The following is a 19,736-nucleotide window of genomic DNA, read 5'->3' on the forward strand; positions in this document are numbered from 1 at the left end:
TAATTTGCTGGATGTATTTTGCAATCCTCCTGACATTGCTGGCATCGAAGGAAAAAGACAAGTCTGACTTACCTATATAAATATCTATTCTCGTGGCATCAGCATCTCTACAAAGTAACAAAAACACAATCAGCGTCCAAAGAGTGAATGAAGGTGAAACACTCTAGGAGCCCGAGAGGATTCTGCATGTATGAGTGGGAATTTCAACAGGAGCGATCATTATGGATCAAAAACTGTGTAATTTTCTAAGTATGCAGTGTTGTTGTAGCCGCATCAGTCCCAAGATATTAGAGAGAAAAAGCAAGTTAGGTAGTATCTTTTATTGGACCAAAATTCTGTTGGTGAGAGACGAGCTTACACAAAGCTTTTCTTCAAGAGCTGTGTGTAAGCTCGACAGCTTGTCTCTCAACAGAAATTGATCCAATAAAAGATATTATCTCACACACCATCTCTCTCTAAGGCTAAGCATCAGCACCCCTAAAAGAAATCGAAGAGACTTTGGTGTACCATTGCATTTTTGGCCTTCCCTTGTTCAGATCCAAACTCCACCACAAGACACTGATGCTGCATACTAATTAAACCTGATTACAATGCAAATACCTATTCTGTAACAGACACTCATTTCATGAGAGAAACAAGTACATGAAGAAAAAAATATCTTTGTACATCATGATGGAATAAGCCTGCAACTTCAAGCTTCTTTCAGCATTTGAAAGACATCACTTACCTTCTCCTCAAGCAAGAGTTCTTCAGAGTCTGTGCTCCCCTTCATGTCTGGAACCCCCCTCCCTATCCCAATGCACCAGATGCCCTACCTATTCTTCAAACTCCCATAAAATTCACTTTTACAAAGCACAAGAATGCAAAACCACATCAAAAGGCTAAGGAAAAAAAAGGACGTAAAATTGATCCTTCTTGGTCTCCCAACACACTTCGTGTTTTCTAGCTGTTTACACTATCAGTTTTTCAAGATGGGACCCTGTCCTCCTCTTGGGCAGGGCCTGTATCTTATGTAGGATACAGGTGCACCATCACCATTCAGCTATAAGCTTCTGCATTACATCTTTCTTCTTAAGATCTACTGGTAGTGAAGGTCACTCAGCTGCTTACCCTAAATATGTAGGCTAGATAAACCACAGCAACTTAATTAGCTCCCAATACAAACACAATCTCAAATACATACCTGGCATTATCTACAAGCTCAGCAAGGGCACCAAACAAGAACTCATGAGTGGTTCTGAAATGTCAAACACTGAGAGTCAGGAAGGTTACAGCAATATTGAAGGAGACTGTATATCTCTCAATTTAATATGTATGTCAAACTGATTTTTGTCAAGTTTCTAACTAATTTGTAACATACTTCCTCGCCAATCAATGTAACAAAACTAGAAATTAGTGGTGCACTATTCATAAAATCATAGAAGATTAGGGTTGGAAGAGACCTCAGGAGGTCATCTAGTACTGTCAAAAACAGGAGACAAATAAAACAGCTACTCAAATAACATTAAGTTTAGATTTTCTTGATTCAAACTGTGATCTTTGTGTAGTGGCATTAAGAGTATTAGCTAAGGGGAAAATTATATTCCACTTCCCCTTATTACGAGGTGTCAAAACAGTGAATCACTGACTGGCACTCTTCTAGCAAGAAGTAATCAATACATGTGAATCCTTGATTACTTACTATACTGACTGGTTCTTTTAAACTCTAATTAAATCATTTTAACTAATAAAACATGCCCTGGCAATGACTACACTGCACAGGATTGGAGGTTTTTTCCCCTTAAAAGCATCTCTTCAAATTCCAAGATTTAAATTTCTGATAAATATGAACTTGGTATGCATTCATATGCTTACTACTGTTGCACAAATCAGGTGATATTTGCCAGAGAAATCAGTAGCTGCAGCTGTTGCTAATCCAGAAAAAGATGCTCATGAGCCAGCATGGTATGTTTAATCGTATGATTTTAGGAATTCAATGTCAAAATTACTCTGACTGAATCCCAGTTCACTATAATCCTGAAGAATATTTGAGTCCAAAGTTCTTAATTGTCATAATTCGTAAGAGGTGCCCAATCCAAAATTGTAACATTCCACGTGGTTGCTCTGCTGTAGTCTTTTCCAGCAAAACCTTTTACTGGCTCTTGTTCCGTTTTCTTTAAAACCTTCGTTTCTTTTTTTGTCAAAGACCAATAGATGTAAAATTTCTGCTGTACATCCAACATGGTGTTGCATCTTCAAAAGCTAATCAGTTTTCAAATGCAGACTAGCTATAACCCTGTGATAACTTGAGCTAAACTATGGGAAATGCAGAAACTGGATGAATGGTGTTCCTTCCCAGGTTAAATTAAATGACTAGTATAGATTGGGCCACATCTAGAGCTAAAAATGCATGTTTATTGACTCTGACTTTGAACTTTACAAGAACATTAAGTAGGGCTGTCAAATGATTAAAAAAATTAATCACAATTAATCACACTGTTAAACAATAATAGAATACAATTTATTTAAATATTCTGGATGCTTTCTACATTTTCAAATATCTTGATTTCAGTTATAACAGAATACAAAGTGTACAGTGCTCACTTTATATTTATTTTTTATTACAAATATTTGTATTGTAAAAAAGAAATAGTATTTTTAAATTCACCTCATACAAGTACTGTAGTGCAATCTCTATCATGAAAGTCGAATTTACAAATGTAGAATTATGTACAAAAATAACTGCACTCAAAACAATGTAAAACTTCAGAGCCTACAAGTCCACTCAGTCCTATTTCCTTGTTCAGCCAAACGCTCAAAAAAGTTTTTCATTTGCAAGAGATAATGCTGCCCACTTCTTGTTCACAATGTCACCTGAAAGTGAGAACAGATGTTCGCATGGCACTCTTAGTAGCCAGCTTCGCAAGATATTTACATGACAAGTGCTCTAAAGATTCATATATCCCTTCATGCTTCAACCACCATTCCAGAGAACATGCGTCCATGCGGACGACAGGTTCTCCTCGATAACAATCCAAAGCAGTGTGGAGCAACACAAGTTCATTTTCATCATCTGAGTCAGATGCCACCAGCAGAAGGCTGATTTTCTTTTTTGGTGGTTCGGGTTCTGTAGTTTCTGCATCGGAGTGTTGCTCTTTTAAGACTTCTGAAAGCATGCTCCACACTTCATCCCTCTCAGAGTTTGGAAGGCACCTCAGATTCTTAAACCTTGGGTCAAGAGCGGTAGCTATCTTTAGAAATCTCACATTGGTACCTTCTTTGCATTTTGTCAAATCTGGAGCGAAAGCAGTCTTAAATTGAAGATGTGCTGACTCATCATCCAAGACTACTAACATATGAAACGTATGGCAGAATGTGGGTAAAATAGAGCCAGAGACATACAATTCTCCACCAACGAGTTCAGTCACAAGTTTAATTAACATTTTTTTTCAAGGAGCGTCATCAGCATGGAAGCATGTCCTCTGGAATAGTGGCCAAAGCATGAAGGGGCATATGAATGTTTAGCATATCTGGCATATAGATACCTTGCACTGCCAGCTACAGAAGTCCCATGCAAATGCCTGTTCTCACTTTCTGGTGACACTGTAAATAATAAGTGGGCAGCATTGTGTGTCTTAGTGATTGACTGAACGAGAAGTAGAACTGCGTGGACTTACAGGCTCTAGAGTTTTGCGTTGTTGTTTTGTTTTTGAGTGCAGCTATGTAACAAAAAAATGTGACATTTGTAAGTTGCACTTTTACGATAAACATATTGCACTACAGTACTTGTATGATGTGAATTAAAAAATACTATTTGTTTATTTTTACAGTGCAAATATTTGTAATAAAAAATATAAAGTGAGCACTGTGTTGTAATTGAAATCAACATATTTGAAAATGTAGAAAAACATCCCAAAATATTTAATACATTTCAATTGGTATTCTATTGTTCAACAGTGCACTTAATCGCAATTAATTTTTTAATCACGATTTTTTTCAGTTAATCATGAGTCAACTGCGATTAAAACGACAGCCCTAATACTAACACCTAATTATAAAGGTACTTTGTCCAAATGAGCCTGTCAGACATATAACTATGATTAAACTTTCATATCCGCTACAAAAATCATTAGAACTAACCTATCATCTGAACTCTGAATAGAATAAAAGTAGTAGTATTCAGGCTGCACCCATAGGTTCAGAAGGATGGGATGTTTCTGGTAAAGTGATCAGCAATGAAGAAGCTGACATTAGCTTTCAGGAATCACTACATTTATACGAATGCAGCCCTTCACATCTTTCAGACACTGTTTCAGTTCACCTGCAGGCTAAGGATGAGAGAGCCCTGTATCAGTTTACATTTCAAAGATTCTCTTCATAACCAGAAGAGGTAGAAACTTTATTTGCTTTTAGAATGAAACCTTAAAATTTGCACAGAACACAGGAATACCAGTACCACAAACGCTAAATCCACAGAAAGTGCGGAAATTCCCTCATGCACAGATTTCCAGTACTCCAATCAGTTTAAAGACAATTACAAAAACCCACAAACACAGTCCACTGAAAATATATCTGGAGAATGTTCCATAGAGTGGATAGTCGCAAGCAAATGGTTGAGTCAGAATTAATATACATTATACTTCTGCACCTTTGACACTACATCCCAAAACACTTCAAACTAAAACTTAGTGAATCAAATATTTAAGAATATGCTTTGCTGTGTTATTATAAAAATATAAATATGGATTTAGAAACAAAACGATCACAGGAATGAAAGGGCTGAAAAAAACAGATCCATCACACCATAATCTAAGGAGCGACAAAATGATTAACCCTTTTCTAAATAACTGTTTTTCCCACTGCACTCATCACAGTGGTATCTGAATGCCTATTAACAATGTAGTCCCCTCATATCAACTGAGGCAAAGAGACGAAACCTCGCTAAAACTGAGGTGAAATGAACTCCAAAAATATTTATCCCTAGTTAGGGCATATTAACATGTAGGTTTCTTTGGAGTATGTATAAAAAAGGTTTACTCTCAAAAATGGCATCTTCTCAAAATGATCTTAAAGATCATCAGAGTCGAATGTTAACTTAAAAACCAAGCCAAGAAGCTGATTTGCATTGTTAATGAGTATCTTCATTTATAGCAACAACATACCTACTTCCTCCATGTCAAAACTACCTGACAAATAAGTACTTAACTTCCATCAATCCTATGCAAGGCCCAACACTGTAATGGTTCTCTCGCAAGATGCCTTCTTGTTGTACAGAAAAAAGCCCATGAGCTGTTTCAGTTGTAAACATGTCAAAAAACATGAATCAAATCTAACTAATGCAGTAATATCTGCCCAAGTTTGCAAAGAGTCTGAAACAATAGCTGAGAGGTGTAAACTATCCCTTTCATCTCAGTATATATATTTACTGAGATGTCTCTACTTTAAGTGTCTTCATTATTTGCTATTTCACAGCTCAGTCAAATCACGTAAGAAGAGGAAATATATTGTGAAGATCTACAAAATCTACTCTGAGGGATAGTTCATTTTGACAGCACGAATGGGTGGGCTTTGGAAAGTACTATTACTACAACCTCCCACTCAAAAATGAGCACCACCAAGAGGGAGCCAAGCCTTAAGGAACACAACAATGCCATGGGTGTGACGTATTCAGACCACACTGAAAGGAAGCCAAATTCCAGCAACCCGGAAAGCAGGTGTGATTATATTCTGAACATCTGCACAGTCTATTGAGAGCAACATCTGAAGTGAACAGGACTTATTTTGTGAGTGGAGCTTGGAAAGGTAGCCTATCCTAGCCAACAACCAATCTGATTCCTGATCCTACAGGTATGTAAAAGCGATGGGCACCTAATTAATACCACAGAATCATGATAAGTCATCTTCTCTGTAGCAAAGGAGGTCCCAGCAATGCACCAAATTCTACTTTGGAAGTTTGGCATCCTGTTAGCAAATAGAGCTGTCTTCTCTTGTTATTACTGTAACAAAACCTTCATCCATTGGCTTATTGTATCCTTCACTTGTAGGCAGAAAATATTTTTAACACGTAAAGAAGCTGCTTTTTTTTTTTTTTTTTTTTTTTTAAATTTCTCAAATCTATTGAGCAGCTATCAGAGGAAAAAAAAAAACTTCTGTTCCGCTTAAATATACGTCTGCCATTCTAACTGTGTCTAACAGGTCAGTTCTAGTTAAAGGGCCAGCTTTCGTTTTAACTTGGCCACAAATATTAACTCTTGACCGCAGGCTGTCATTAGAAGATTTATTTCCAAAGATAAATTTAGTGGTACAAATTTTAACAAATTGTAATGCATAGTTGGTTGAAGCAAACACATTCAAGCATACAGGGAGACAAGTTAGTCAGATCCATGTGCATTTTTGTGTTCATCTCTTTTTAAAAGTTTTCAAGCATTTTAAAATATAATTTTGTACCAGGTTACTCATTAGCTTTTAATAGTTAATACAGTTTAACTTTTTCTCAAAAAGGAGAATTTTAAAGCATCTGTTGTATTAGGGATCCATAATTAAGTGTTAATAATAACCATACTTTAACCTTACACTGAGCTTTTCATGAAAGGATCACAAAGGTCTTTTACATGCCTTAATACAACTCTTAGGTTGTCTATACTAGGAAAATGAGTTATGTTTAAAAACATATCAATTTAAATGCTTTAATTAGCAAGCTGTCAAACGCACCACATAATGTTTAAAAACAAGTTCGTCCGTTAGCCATGACCCCTAAGGTTGACCGTTAGGGTCATGACTAATGGCAACCAGCTAACCCTTTTAAAAAACATGAATCTACCTGAACTGGTAAATAGTGTTTAGCAACATGCTAATTAAAACATACTAGTTCATGCCAGGTTGAGGTTTTTTCTAAAACCACAACTCATTTTCCCAGTAGACAAAACCTAAGAAGTAAACAGCTATAATCAGGAACTATGTACTTTTCAGTTCCGCAGCCAGAGATTGTGCTTCAAAATGTAATCTGTCATTTAGAAGCTTCTAGCTCTCATGACTGTGAAAACCACCATGAAAACATGACAGTGTCTTCCTCAGTCTGCAACTGCCTGAGACTATGGTTCTGAAAGATGAATACTTCACTCATCTCAGAGTTAATTCTGAAACAGATTAAAATTTAAAATGTCACTTCTTAATTTTACTATTGATCATTTGAAGAGAAACAACCAACTAAGGTACTTATTCCACAATCTCAAAATGCTTCTCATCACTTGTTGGATGTCAAAAGCCCTAGTTGTGCCTCACCTATTTTCCAAAACCTCCATCTTCCCTCCTAACAACTTCTATCATGCAATTATGCGATGCAAAATCCATGAAGAACTGAAACTGTGATAACATAAAATTACTTTAATATAAAAATAAACATGCACCACTATAATGACTGTACTAGTTAATCTCATTTATTAGAAGTCTACATTTTGTAGCTGAAATGCAGATGCTGCAGACTTTCCAATCTGCCACACTGGAGCACTGCAGAATCTTGGGACCTCAAAGCACAATTTAGATCCAGTTTGCCATGGAGTTGGATATCTAAGACTTGAGCCTTAGAGGTAGAGCGACTTGACATCATGGTCACTTGGTCAGTCAATGACAGCACCAGGAACTGAACTCAGGAGTCTCAACTCCCGGTCCTCATACACCAACCAGAAGACCTAAGACAACATTTAAAGTAACTGTACCAGTTATAGGGCAAAGCAATGACTGGAACCACAGCACCATTGTCCCTCAAATGACATAGTGCCACTATCTTCTCCTGTGCCCAAGAGGTATAACTGCTATTTTTTTCATCCATGGGTTGGAAATAATTACCGTTTGCCAAGAGCAATCATTATAGAGACTCAAAACTTTGCCAAGTAATCCATCTCTCTTCCATATCTAGTACTATTAATAAAAAACTTAATTTAATTTAAAACTAAACTTAAGGTAAAACTCAGTCAAGGTTCTGTGCTCTGGCTCTATCCGTAGACGTCTAAAGGAGCCAGATGATGCCATAGCATACCATTGAGGCTCCCTCACTCCCATTTTGCCTCAGTATTTGAAAAAGGTAACAGATGAGACAAACCATCAAACCCTACGTTTGCACTATATTTCTCTTATTAACACGAGCAGACATAGCCAATTCTTCTAGTTGTTCCCCCTTCTACAAAGCGGCCATAAAGACAAAGAGGTATGGTTCCTCCAATGGCCAACTGACCAAAATGCAGAGAATCCATCACTAGTTTGTATTGTTATGCCCAAACATATTACTGTAAGGATAATAAAACCTTGTGCTTTATGGAATTCCCTCCCTCCTAGACAGCATTACACAGCTGATTACTTGCAATCTGCAGATTTCTGACAGGTGTCAGTATACCAAATTTGATTTTCCTAAAATACCAATGTCACTTTGACTCCAGGAGCAACACTGGGTATGTTCTAGACAACTGGTTCTCAAAGCCAGTCCACTGCTTGTTCAGGGAAAGCCCTTGGTGGGCCGGACCGGTTTGTTTACCTGCCACATCAGCAGGGTCGGCCGATCGCAGCTCCCACTGGCTGCGGTTTGCTGCTCCAGGCCAATGGGGGCTGCAGGAAGGGCGGCCAGCATGTCCCTTGGCCCATCCCTTGGCCCGTGCCAGTGGGAGCCGCGATCAGCCGAACCTGCAGACATGGCAAGTAAACAAACCGGTCCAGCCCGCCAGGGGCTTTCCCTGAACAAGCGGCAGACCGGCTTTGAGAACCAGTTCTAGACCAGTGGTTCTCAACCTGCAGCCCGCGGGCCACTTGCAGCCCAATCAGAACAGAGCTGCGACCCACGTGACATCCTCAGGGCCATTGAGGTAGTACTGGTTGCAGCACACAATGGTAAACAGGTTGAGAACCACTGTTCTGACACTTAGATGAAAATAGCCAAACTCAAAATAGCTGAATCAGCTCTACCAGAACATTTTCCTTTTTGTGGACTTCCAATACACAACAATCCCTGAAAGCCAATTGGGGGCAGAAAGGAAACTTATCATATTCAAAAATACAACTGAATAAAACATGCAAGCGTTAACCAAATAAAACGTTCTAAAGGAGAAACTGCCATTACCAAGAAAGAGGCAACAAGAGAATGACTTCTCATATTCAAATCACTCTACACAAAAGCACTTTCTATAAACTCTAGGAAGTCCACTTTTTTCCAATCTCTCTCCACGTATTACACTTTCCAACAGCTATCCTACAATATCAAATATTTAGGTAAAGTGCTTATATTTTTCTAAAACAATGCACACATGAGCAGATACACAAAAAGAGTCCCTTTGTTAATAAATGCTCCAGTGAGAGAGTGCATATTGTATTTAAAGCAGGGGCCTAGGTGTTAAGACTCTTGGATTCTATTCCCAGTTTTGCTACTGATGTATGATCTCAGACAAGTCATGTCATCTCTCTGTCTGCTTATCTTTACAATGGGTATAATACCTACCTACCTCTTAGAGGTGTTGTAATACTTAATACTGGTAAGTGCTTTGTGATCCTTGAGTGAAAGGCACAATGCATGTGCAAAAATTATTGCACGTCTTCCTTACCCTGTGATCTACAGATCCTTCAGGGAAAAGACAAATATCAGTTTCCTCAGCAGACAAGTTATTTTTGGGAGAAAACCAAACACAAAGAACATCCTTCTTGCAAACTGCTTTTAACTGTTTGGTTTCCTTTCCTGAAGACACCTTTAAAGGCTTCTGCCTTTCTGTTGCTGTTAAGATTCTTTGATCAAGAAGAGTAACCGGCAGCAGCATAAATATTTCATTCCTTAAGATCCACCGTCGAGTTTCATCTGGTTTTGATATAAATGGCTCCAGCTGACTTGAATTATACTGAAGATACAAATCATGCTCATGTAGCTGAAGCCTGTGTTCAAACACTGTAGAGTAGCCTGGAGACGGGAAGACTCTGGGGACCCTTTCTGGATTAGCAAGGCAATTTGGCATCGGTTCTTTGTAAAATGAGCGTCCAAAGTTCAAGACTGGCCGCGAGTGGCTGTGGGTGGGCCGCCACAGGGCGACCGAGAGGCGAAAAGAAGCCTCCAGGCCCAGGCTGGTCGACGGTAGGAGGGGCTCTGCACTCGCCAGGATACTCACGAGTTGGTATGCAGGTACTCGAAGGTCAGCTGGGCCCGGTTCAGGCTGCTATAATTGGTAAAAGCCATGGCTGGCCCGGGCTGCCCGGCAGCCCCTGCCCCAGATCCCCACCTCAGGCGGGCACTGCGCAGCGCCGAGCGGGCTCTTCCGGGCCCCCAGCCCGCTGGCACGGCCTCCCAGCCAGGGCCGAGCTGCGGGGCTTCCCTGCGCCGGCCGCCGCGGCGCGGCCCCACTCCCCGATCAACGCACCTCGGCGGGAACCTCGAGGCCTCCGCGCCCGCCCCTCCCCCGCCGCCCGTCACGGCCCGTCCCAGAAGGCGCCACCTGCCCCGGGCGGAGCCGCCATGCGGGGAGGGTCAGCCCGCGCCAACGCCGCTGCGGACCCCGAGCCCGCGCCTCGCCGCCGATTGGGGCCAACACCCCGGCAGGCCCCCGCCGCCCCCCGCCGCCGCGTAGGAGCCCCGCTCCCGCTCGCCGCCCCCGGCAGCACGTGCCGGAGGCCCCCGCCGCCCCTCCCCGCGGCCTCCGCCTGCTCCTCGCCGAGCGGGCCAGGCCCTGCTGCCACCGCCGGTCCCGCTTTGTCTGCTCCGGGCTCGCTCGCGCGCGCCGCGCTCGCAGGCTGCACCCGCACCGGCCCCGCCTCCCCCTTGGGAGGGGCCTCGCCGCTCGCCAATGATTGGCCGGGCCCGGAAGCACGTGACAGGTGAGGCATGGCGCCAGCCGCAACGGCTTCGCTCACGTCACGTGACGAACCCGTCCTTTCGAGGCAGCGCGGCGGCTGGGCTGGCCGCCTGGCGCGCGCACGGGGCTGTGGGGAGTAGCAGCGGCCGCGGAGCCTCTGCTTGGGGGGACGGCTGGGCCCCGCCCGCGTGTGCGGACACCCGCTCCCTCACCCTGATTGGCTGGGATCAAGCGCCAGCCACCGTAGGTGCCCCCCCCGCCCCTATACCGTCCGCCCCAGCGCGTGCCCTTGCAACCCTCGTCTGTCTGGCTGCCCCCGCCACCTCCCCCCCGCCCCGCCGCGTGTCTGGCTGCGCGCTGCTGCCCCTCCCCCTCCCCGCGTGTCTGGCTGCCCCCGCCACCTCCCCCCCCCCCGCCGCGTGTCTGGCTGCGCGCTGCTGCCCCTCCCCCTCCCCGCGTGTCTGGCTGCCCCCGCCACCTCCCCCCCCCCCCGCCGCGTGTCTGGCTGCGCGCTGCTGCCCCTCCCCCTCCCCGCGTGTCTGGCTGCCCCCACCACCTCCTCCCCCCGCCGCGTGTCTGGCTGCGCGCTGCTGCCCCTCCCCCTCCCCGCGTGTCTGGCTGCCCCCGCCACCTCCCCCCCCCCCGCCGCGTGTCTGGCTGCGCGCTGCTGCCCCTCCCCCTCCCCGCGTGTCTGGCTGCCCCCGCCACCTCCCCCCCCCACCACCTCGTGTCTGGCTGCGCGCTGCTGCCCCTCCCCCTCCCCGCGTGTCTGGCTGCCCCCGCCACCTCCCCCCCCCCGCCGCGTGTCTGGCTGCGCGGAGCTGCCCCTCCCCCCCCGCCGCGTGTCTGGCTGCCCCCGCCACCTCCCCCCCCGCCGCGTGTCTGGCTGCGCGCTGCTGCCCCTCCCCCTCCCCGCGTGTCTGGCTGCCCCCACCACCTCCCCCCCCCGCCGCGTGTCTGGCTGCGCGCTGCTGCCCCTCCCCCGCCGCGTGTCTGGCTGCCCCCGCCACCTCCCCCCCCCACCACCTCGTGTCTGGCTGCGCGCTGCTGCCCCTCCCCCTCCCCGCGTGTCTGGCTGCCCCCACCACCTCCCCCCCCCGCCGCGTGTCTGGCTGCGAGCTGCTGTCCCCGCCCTCCCGTGTGTCTGGCTGCCCCCACCACCTCCCCCCCCCCCCGCCGCGTGTCTGGCTGCGCGCTGCTGCCCGCCTCCCCGCGTGTCTGGCTGCCCCCGCCACCTCCCCCCCCACCACCTCGTGTCTGGCTGCGAGCTGCTGTCCCCGCCCTCCCGCGTGTCTGGCTGCCCCCACCACCTCGTGTCTGGCTGCAAGCTGCTGCCCCTGCAACACCCTGTCTGCATCTGCCTCCTTAGGCTGTTGCCCCTACAACCTCCCATGATGTGGCTGGCTGTATGCTGGTATCCTGCAACACCCTCCCCCCACCCCCCACATACACACACATGCGTGGCTACTCGCTGCTGCCCTTGCAACTTCCCTCCCCCCCACGCTTGGCAATATGCTGGTGCCCCCTACACACACACACACAGCCCCCATGTGCCTTGCTGTGTGTTGCTGCCTCTGCAAATGCCTCCCACCCCTGGTGCTATGCTGCCACCCTCACTGTAGTAATTTCTGCAGGCTACAATGTGCAAACTTGATCCTGAAAACAGTAAAAAGAACAGGAGAACTTGTGGCACCTTAGAGACTAACCAATTTATTTGAGCATAAGCTTACGTGGGCTACAGCTCACTTCATCGGATGCAGTGTCTCTTCTCTATATAGCTCTTACCCACTGTTGAAGTCCAGGACAAAGCTACCATGGATCTAATGGCGAAAGTTTTGGGCCTTATCGCTTAATGAATCTACTGCCTTAAAAACAGATGTTAACAGCCATTCAAATAGGAGAGAGATGCCAAAGGACAGAAAAGAGCTTGGTCCAGACTAGTCAAGGAACCAAGTTTTCATTTATTTGTCATCTTTGATGGAAGAGATCAACTTTTGCTACAAAACATTTTCACTTGCATCACCCCCTACCCCATGGCTCCTGTCATTCAGTCTGCAACAAGAAATGAAGAGTTTGGATAATTTAGGAAGTGAAAGATCCCTTTTATTAAAAAAACTACTGAGAAAGAGATGGTAAGGACATAATTGAAGAAATTAGGCATACATGGACCAGCCCCATGACAGGAATCTGAAGATATTAACACTACTGCCCTACTAATAATTTTTTGAAAAATGGTAGGAAACTAGAAAGGGACAAGAAGATAAGAGAAAGTCAAACGTAATGACCTTTGGCAGGGTGGTTCTGGCTGTTATCTTCCTGTAACTGCTTACTTCTAGTAAAATCATAAAAACAATCACTAAACCTTTGGAGAATAAAGGAACTCTGGCCAGCATAGATGTATGAAGAACAAATTTTGCCAGACAAAGGTGACTCCTTATTGGTACCTGCTCTATAGTTAGGTCTGGAAGGATTCAATTTTTCTGTCAGTAAATGTCAAATTTGCTGTACGTACCAAACTGATGAAAAAATATTTCCACCAATAAATCATATTTTAGGCAAAGTAAGAAGAATGCTGCTTGAGAACTTATTAGCGTTTTATGTAAGGAGGTTTACTTTGTATATTTTGATGTGATGTTGAGTTGACAATTTGTGTTTTAATGGTTATAAAGCTTTACCTTTTTGAATCTCAGTGTCTGCTGTTAAATAATTGTCTGATCGCCCATCATTTCTCACAACTGAAGATTTAAAAATTAAAAATGCTTAAAGCCCATAATTTTGTGCAACTGTGAAAATTTAAATTGATAAAAATTTGAAAAAAGCTTAAAAATAAACATCCATCAAAATTGTAAAAAAAAAAAATTGAATTCTGCCAAGCCTAACTATAATTAATATTGTCACAGAGTTCAGTTTTCACAGTTTTGTAAATATCTCTCCAAAAGGGCAAAAAGCAAATTATACCATATGTTGAGCACTATTTGAGTTTTTCATGGTGGTTTGATAAAAAAATTAACGGATCCCAAGAAAAATAATAAGTTTTTGAAAGGAGAGGCTACTAACCTGGTGCAGTAACTGGAGTTCTTTGAGTTATGTGGCTCTCTGGGTGCCCCACTTCAAGTGCACATGCACCCCATGTACCTTTGTTCGGAGATTTTCAGTAGCAGTTCCTTTTTGGCCCACATCTGTACTCCAGATATCCTTGTGCCCAGTACAGAATATATATATATATACCGGTGCACCAGCAAACCACCATCATTTCCTTCTCTACTTCAAAGTCCCATGGGACGAAACTCCAAAGCTCAGGGGAATGAGGACTGGTAGTGGAGCACCCATAGGGACCCATAATGTTTCAAAGAACTCCAGTTACCGCACAAGATTATTAATTTCTCCTCCTTCAAGAAGTGTTTCTGTGGGTGCTCCACTTTGAGTGACTCCTGAGCAGTATCCCCAGGAGGAGGAGGGCGCTTCAGAGTTGTATCTAACACAGAAGAGAGAACTGAATTGCCAGCCATAGGATCTGATCTGAAAGTATGAATCAAGATATCAAGTTTAGAGAAAGTATGTATTGAGGTCCAGGTTGCAGCTCTGCAAATTTCAACAACTGGAACATCTTTCAATAATGTCATTGAAGTAGACTGTGACCTTGTAGAATGGGCTAGTACTCTAGAAGGAGGTTGAACATTGGCAGCCTCATAATAAGAGATTTTCAACTAGAGATCGACCTTGAGAGTCTTTGGGTGGAAAAGATCTGGGAAACTTTCTAAAGCATTTGGTTCTATCCACACAAAAGTCTAATGTCCTTCTGACATCCAGGGTATAGCAAGCAGCTTCCTCCCAGGTGTGGGTGTGGCTTGAGGGATGATGAATAACCTGGTTAATATGAAATTTAGAAGATACTTCAGGTAGACATTTAGGATGTGGCTGCAATGAAATTTTTTCCATGAAGAATACTGTAAAGGGAGGATCTGCCATTAAAGCCCGCTTTTCTCCAACTCTCCAGACAGAAATGATGGCCATCCAGAAAGTCATAGATAAGTGGAAGCAGGGAATACATAGCCAATAGCTCAAAAGGGGGCAATTAAGAACCAAGTTTAAGTTCTATACTGGGGTGGGCTCTTTAATTTGAGGAAAGAAAGCTGTCATTCCCTTGACGAATCTTTCTTGTCGTGGAGTGGGCAAACACTGAGGATCTTTCTACTTCTGAATGAAGAGTGTTGATAGTGGCCAGATGAACCTTGATGGTACTCATGGAAAGACCTGACTTTTTTAATTCCAACATGCAATCAAGAGCAGCAAAGAGAGAGAAATGAACAGGCAAAAACTGTTGCCTGACACACCGGTGGTGGAATTGCTTCCATTTTTTAGGGTGTTTTGCATAGATATATTCCTGATGTTTAACTGTACCTGTTACACTTCTGCTGAATACGAAGTCTGTGTCCCTGAGAATCATTGAGGAGCCAACCTCTGAGCTGAAGAATTCTCAGGTTCGGGTGAAGAATCCGACCAGGGTCCTAAGACAGGAGATAGGAAATGGGTGGAAGTCTTAATGGTGGACGAGAAGTAGATGAATCAGGTAAGGATATCATACATGTCTTGACTAAGTTGATACAACGAGAATGACCCTGGCTTTATCTTGTTTGATCTTGTTCAACACTTTGAGGACCAACGATGTCAGTGGATATGCATAAAGAAGACTGTTTGTTTAAGAAATGAGGAAGGCATGGACTGGCAATCCAGCCCTCTTCTCAGGTAGAATTTCCTTCATTTCCTATTGATGGTGGTGGCAAAGAGATTCATTTCTGGAAGCCCCCAGGTCAGGAAAATAGGTTTGAGAATTCAAGGATCCAGCTTCCACATGTAATCTTGGGAGAAGCATCTGCTTACATCATTAGCTATGGTGATTTGTATGCCTGGAAGGTAACAAACTGAGATGAGGATGTAACTGGCTGTACACCAGTTCCATAGTTGTATTCCTTCAGTACAAATGGAGGATGATCTTGCCTGCCCCCTCGCCCCCAAATGATTTATGTAGAACATACAGGCTATATTTTCTCTCATGACTTTGACAAATTTTCCCCTGATTAATGGAAGAAAGAGATATATAGGTATATGTGTTCCTGACTGCTCTTAGTTTCAGGGGGTTGATACGCAGAACAGGCTTTTGGGCAGTTAGTTTGCCCTGAACGTTGTGCATGGCTAGGTATGCTACCCCTCCCACATTATAGCGATGGTAGGAAGAGGTTGGGTGAAAGGAACAGGGGGGAGGGTGTGAAAGACACAGACTTTAGACAAGTCTGTCCACTACTTGAGTGAGTCCAGTACTCAGCCTGAAACAGACACCAGCTTGTCCACTCTGTGTTTGTTTGTGATAGACTGTTCTGAGCCCTCCCTGGAAGCAGCAAGGATGAAACCTGGTATGTTGTGTTATGAAAGTACAAGCTGCAATATGTCCTAGGAGTTGAAGACAATTTATTGTCAACATCTGGGTGCTTATTTGAACCTTGGAAATGAAGTTTGTTAGAAGTTTGTCCACAGGTAGGTAAGCCTTGGTTGCAGAGAAGCCCCCTATGAAATCTATCCATTATAGTAAATTGAAGACTTAACCTGTAGCATAGGGACATGGATGTCTGTACTGCGGAAGGAACTTCATCTTACAACCGGCTGTTGAGCAGCCAGTTGTTGAGGTAAGGGAAGATGATTATAGCTTGTGTAGGTGAGCAGATACCACTGCCATGACCTTTGAGAACACCCTTGGGGGCAGAGGAGATGCCAAAAGGCATCGATACTGAAAGTGATCCTGTTAACAGTAAAATTAAGAAACCTCCTATAAGACCAGTAAATTGCAACATGAAAATACACATCCCAAAGGGCGAGGGTCATGAACCAATTTCCAGAATATAATGTAGGAATTACAGCTGCAAGAGTTACCATCCTAAATTTCTGTGATCTCACAAAGGTGTTTAGGCATCTGAGCTCTAATAGTGGTCTCTATTCCCTGTTCTTTTGGAGGACCAGAAAATACTGGGAATAGAATCGCTTCCCCTGGTGCTGTACTGGAACTGGTTCTATGAGCCCCTTGCATAGAAGGGCGATGACTTCCTACGTCTGCCCTTCTATGCAAGATGGGTCCTGAAGGAAGGATAGAGGTAAAATGGACAGAGTAACCTGATGTTATAACTTCCAGAAACCATTTATCAGACATAATCTGTTCCCATGGGAAAATTGATCTCCAAAGGGTGGAAGGTGGGTAGACTGCAGCTGAAGATTCCTAAAGCAGGTATGTTCTAGGCCCTCGACTAAACCATCAAAATTGATAGTTGGTCACAAATGATGGTTGAGTGGTGGTAGCACGCATGGATAGGAAGTTTTTTCCTTTGAAACCTCAGCTTTTATTTACGTGGTTCTATAGATCTATGGTAGTTAGAGAACCAAACCAGTCAGGATCTCTGTCCAGTTTGAGATCTACTACATTTACTCTTATTTGCAGGTATGTAGATACTGAGCAAGCTGAGTGTGTCCCTTGAGTCCTTAAAGCTTTACAAAGAGATTTGTCTGTACACTGAAAAAAAATTCAAGTCCATTGAAGGGGAGTTCTTCCATGGTATTTTGGAGCTCCCTAGGAAAACCAGACAGCTGCAGCCATGACACTGAATGGACTCAATGGGATAACATGATTTTGGCAATTAATTGATCTATAAATATTCATGGTAAATAGGCCCAATGGCCTGTGATGGGATGTTAGTTGGGGTGGGATCTAAGTTACTACAGAGAGTTCTTTGCTGGGTATCTGGCTGGTGAATCTTGCCCATATGCTCAGGGTTCATCTGATCGCCATATTTGGAGTCGGGAAGGAATTTTCATCCAGGGCAGATTGGAAGAGGCCCTGGAGGTTTTTCGCCTTCCTCTGTAGCATGGGGCACGGGTCACTTGCTGGATGATTCTCTGCTCCTTGAAGTCTTTAAACCACGATTTGAGGACTTCAGTAGCTCAGACATAGGTGAGAGGTTTTTCGTAGGAGTGGGTGGGTGTGGCCTGCGTTGTGCAGGAGGTCAGACTAGATGATCATAATGGTCTCTTCTGACTTTAATATCGATGAATCTATGATGTTGGCAGTGGAAATTGATTGAGCCGCACCGTCAGCTTTATGTAGGAAAGCTTGCAATGATATCCTCGCTAAGAGCTGACTCTCAGCTATGATATACTTGAACTGCTCTTGAAGTTCCTGGGAAGTTGTTCAATAGAATTATTGAATTTACTATAATTAGTGTGGTTTTACTTCACCATCAGAGCTTGATAATTTGCAATCCTGAATTACAGCATTGCTGAGGAGTAGATCTTACACCCAAAGAGATCAATTCATTTCTGGCCTTTATAGTAAGGCACAGATTTTGCATGGTGTGGCGTGCCACATTCGTTAACCATTTGCACAACTAAAGAATTTGGTGGCAGGTGGGATGAGAAAAATTCTGAATTTTTTGCTAAGATCTGATACTTCTTGCCTTTCAGTTTACACACAGGCAGTGCCAAGGCAGGAGTCTGTCGATGGTCTTAGCAGGTTCTAGTGGAGTCTCATTCACTGATACTAACACTTGTCCAAAGGTTGTGTAATTTAAGAATCTCTTAATACCAGTTGACAAGGGGGTTACAGGAATATGCTGATGCTGGCGTGTACATTCTGGTTCACCACAGAATGTCATGTGAGGTCGCAAATGAAAGCCAGGCTCATGCTGATTATGAATATAATTGTGAAATATATGTACAGGTACCAAGTAAGGAGAGAGAGAGAGAGAGAGACTAAAATATGTGCTTAGAGTCTGTATCATGGTACTAGTTACGAACGGAGGTGAAAAACAGGTATTCTGTCAGACAAAAATGTTTACTTATCTCTGTCGATATGTAAATTACGCATGGTAAGCTTACACAATAGAAATCCATTTACATACAAAGTCAAATGTTAATGTAGAGATGTGAATCAACAGGAAAGGAACACAGGAAAAAAAACAATCCATGGGAGGTTATCCTGTCTGTAAGTAGACAATGAACTTTGGAGGTATTTCTAGAAGACAGACATCCTGGCACCCAGCATCTAGGAAGTAAACAGTGCGTTTGCATTCATGAAAGTGGGGCCTCAGCCAACCTTGTTTGAAAATACTGAAGAGAACTTTGGGTGAGATACATTTCTTTAGACAGGAGGTTAACCTGTTAGTTAAGGTTAGTCTCTACGAAGTGTGTTGATGATTTTGTTTTATATGTAACCTTTTGTTTCCAATATCCTTATTCACTATCACTTGACTCTCTGTTCTTTGATAATAAACTTACTCTTGTTTTCACTATAAATATATCTCAGTGCTGTGGTGCTAAGTGCTGGCCTGAGTTGAATCGTACAAACTGGTGTGTACTGTTCATTTGGGAATGGCAAACCTGGTAATTCTGTGAGTATTCAGTGGATAAGGGGCTGGATGCTGCATTAAATGCTCGCTATATAGAGCCTGTGGAGAGAGCCTGTGGAGGCCTGGAAGGCAGTGCTTGTGTTTAAGTTGTGCTGAATGGAACGTATATTCCTGTTTTTGTGTCTTTTTGTAACTTAAGGTTTTGCCTAAAAGGATACTCTATGTTTTGAATCTGATTACCCTGTTAGGTATTTACCATCCTGATTTTACAAAGGTTTTTCTTTTACTTTTTCTTTAATTAAAATTATCTTTTAAGAACCTGATTGTTTTTTTTTTTTTTCATTGTTCTTAAGATCCAGGGGTTTGGGTCTGTGTTCACCTATGCAAATTGGTGAGGATTTTTATCAAGCCTTCCCCAGGAAAGGGGCTGCAGTGCTTGGAGGGATATTTTTGGGGAGGAGATGTTTCCAAGTGGGCGTGTCCCCTGTTCTTTGTGTAACACTTTGGTGGTGGCAGCTTTTAACCTAAGCTGGTAAGAATAAGCTTAGGGGGT

General features: G+C 43.7%; 1 protein-coding gene and 1 long non-coding RNA gene across 8 annotated transcripts in view; one reads left to right on the forward strand and one right to left on the reverse strand.

Annotated features, from left to right (window-relative positions):
- The window catches only part of MORC2 (MORC family CW-type zinc finger 2), a 103,649-nt gene extending 93,091 nt beyond the window's left edge, over positions 1-10,558 (reverse strand). For 2 of the 7 annotated variants that reach the window (XM_037878416.2, XM_043529987.1), the window contains exons 1-3: positions 10,116-10,557; positions 1,184-1,237; positions 73-107 (exon numbers count right to left, since the gene is read on the reverse strand). In XM_037878416.2, the coding sequence (XP_037734344.1) occupies positions 73-107; positions 1,184-1,237; positions 10,116-10,183 (157 nt within the window). In that variant the 5' untranslated portion in view covers positions 10,184-10,557. Of the gene's footprint in view, positions 1-72; positions 108-1,183; positions 4,074-4,119; positions 8,552-10,115 lie in introns of those variants that run through there. The other 5 variants (XM_037878417.2, XM_037878420.2, XM_037878418.2 and 2 more) reach the window with 5 other exon arrangements.
- Positions 10,559-10,985: 427 nt separating this feature from the next.
- Positions 10,986-13,480, forward strand: LOC119563757. Its single transcript, XR_005222344.2, has 2 exons — positions 10,986-11,039; positions 12,575-13,480. It is a non-coding gene; the product is annotated as an uncharacterized LOC119563757 (long non-coding RNA).
- Positions 13,481-19,736: the final 6,256 nt, after the last annotated feature.

This window comes from Chelonia mydas, chromosome 15, assembly GCF_015237465.2.
Source record: "Chelonia mydas isolate rCheMyd1 chromosome 15, rCheMyd1.pri.v2, whole genome shotgun sequence".
Lineage (NCBI taxonomy): Eukaryota > Metazoa > Chordata > Testudines > Cheloniidae > Chelonia > Chelonia mydas.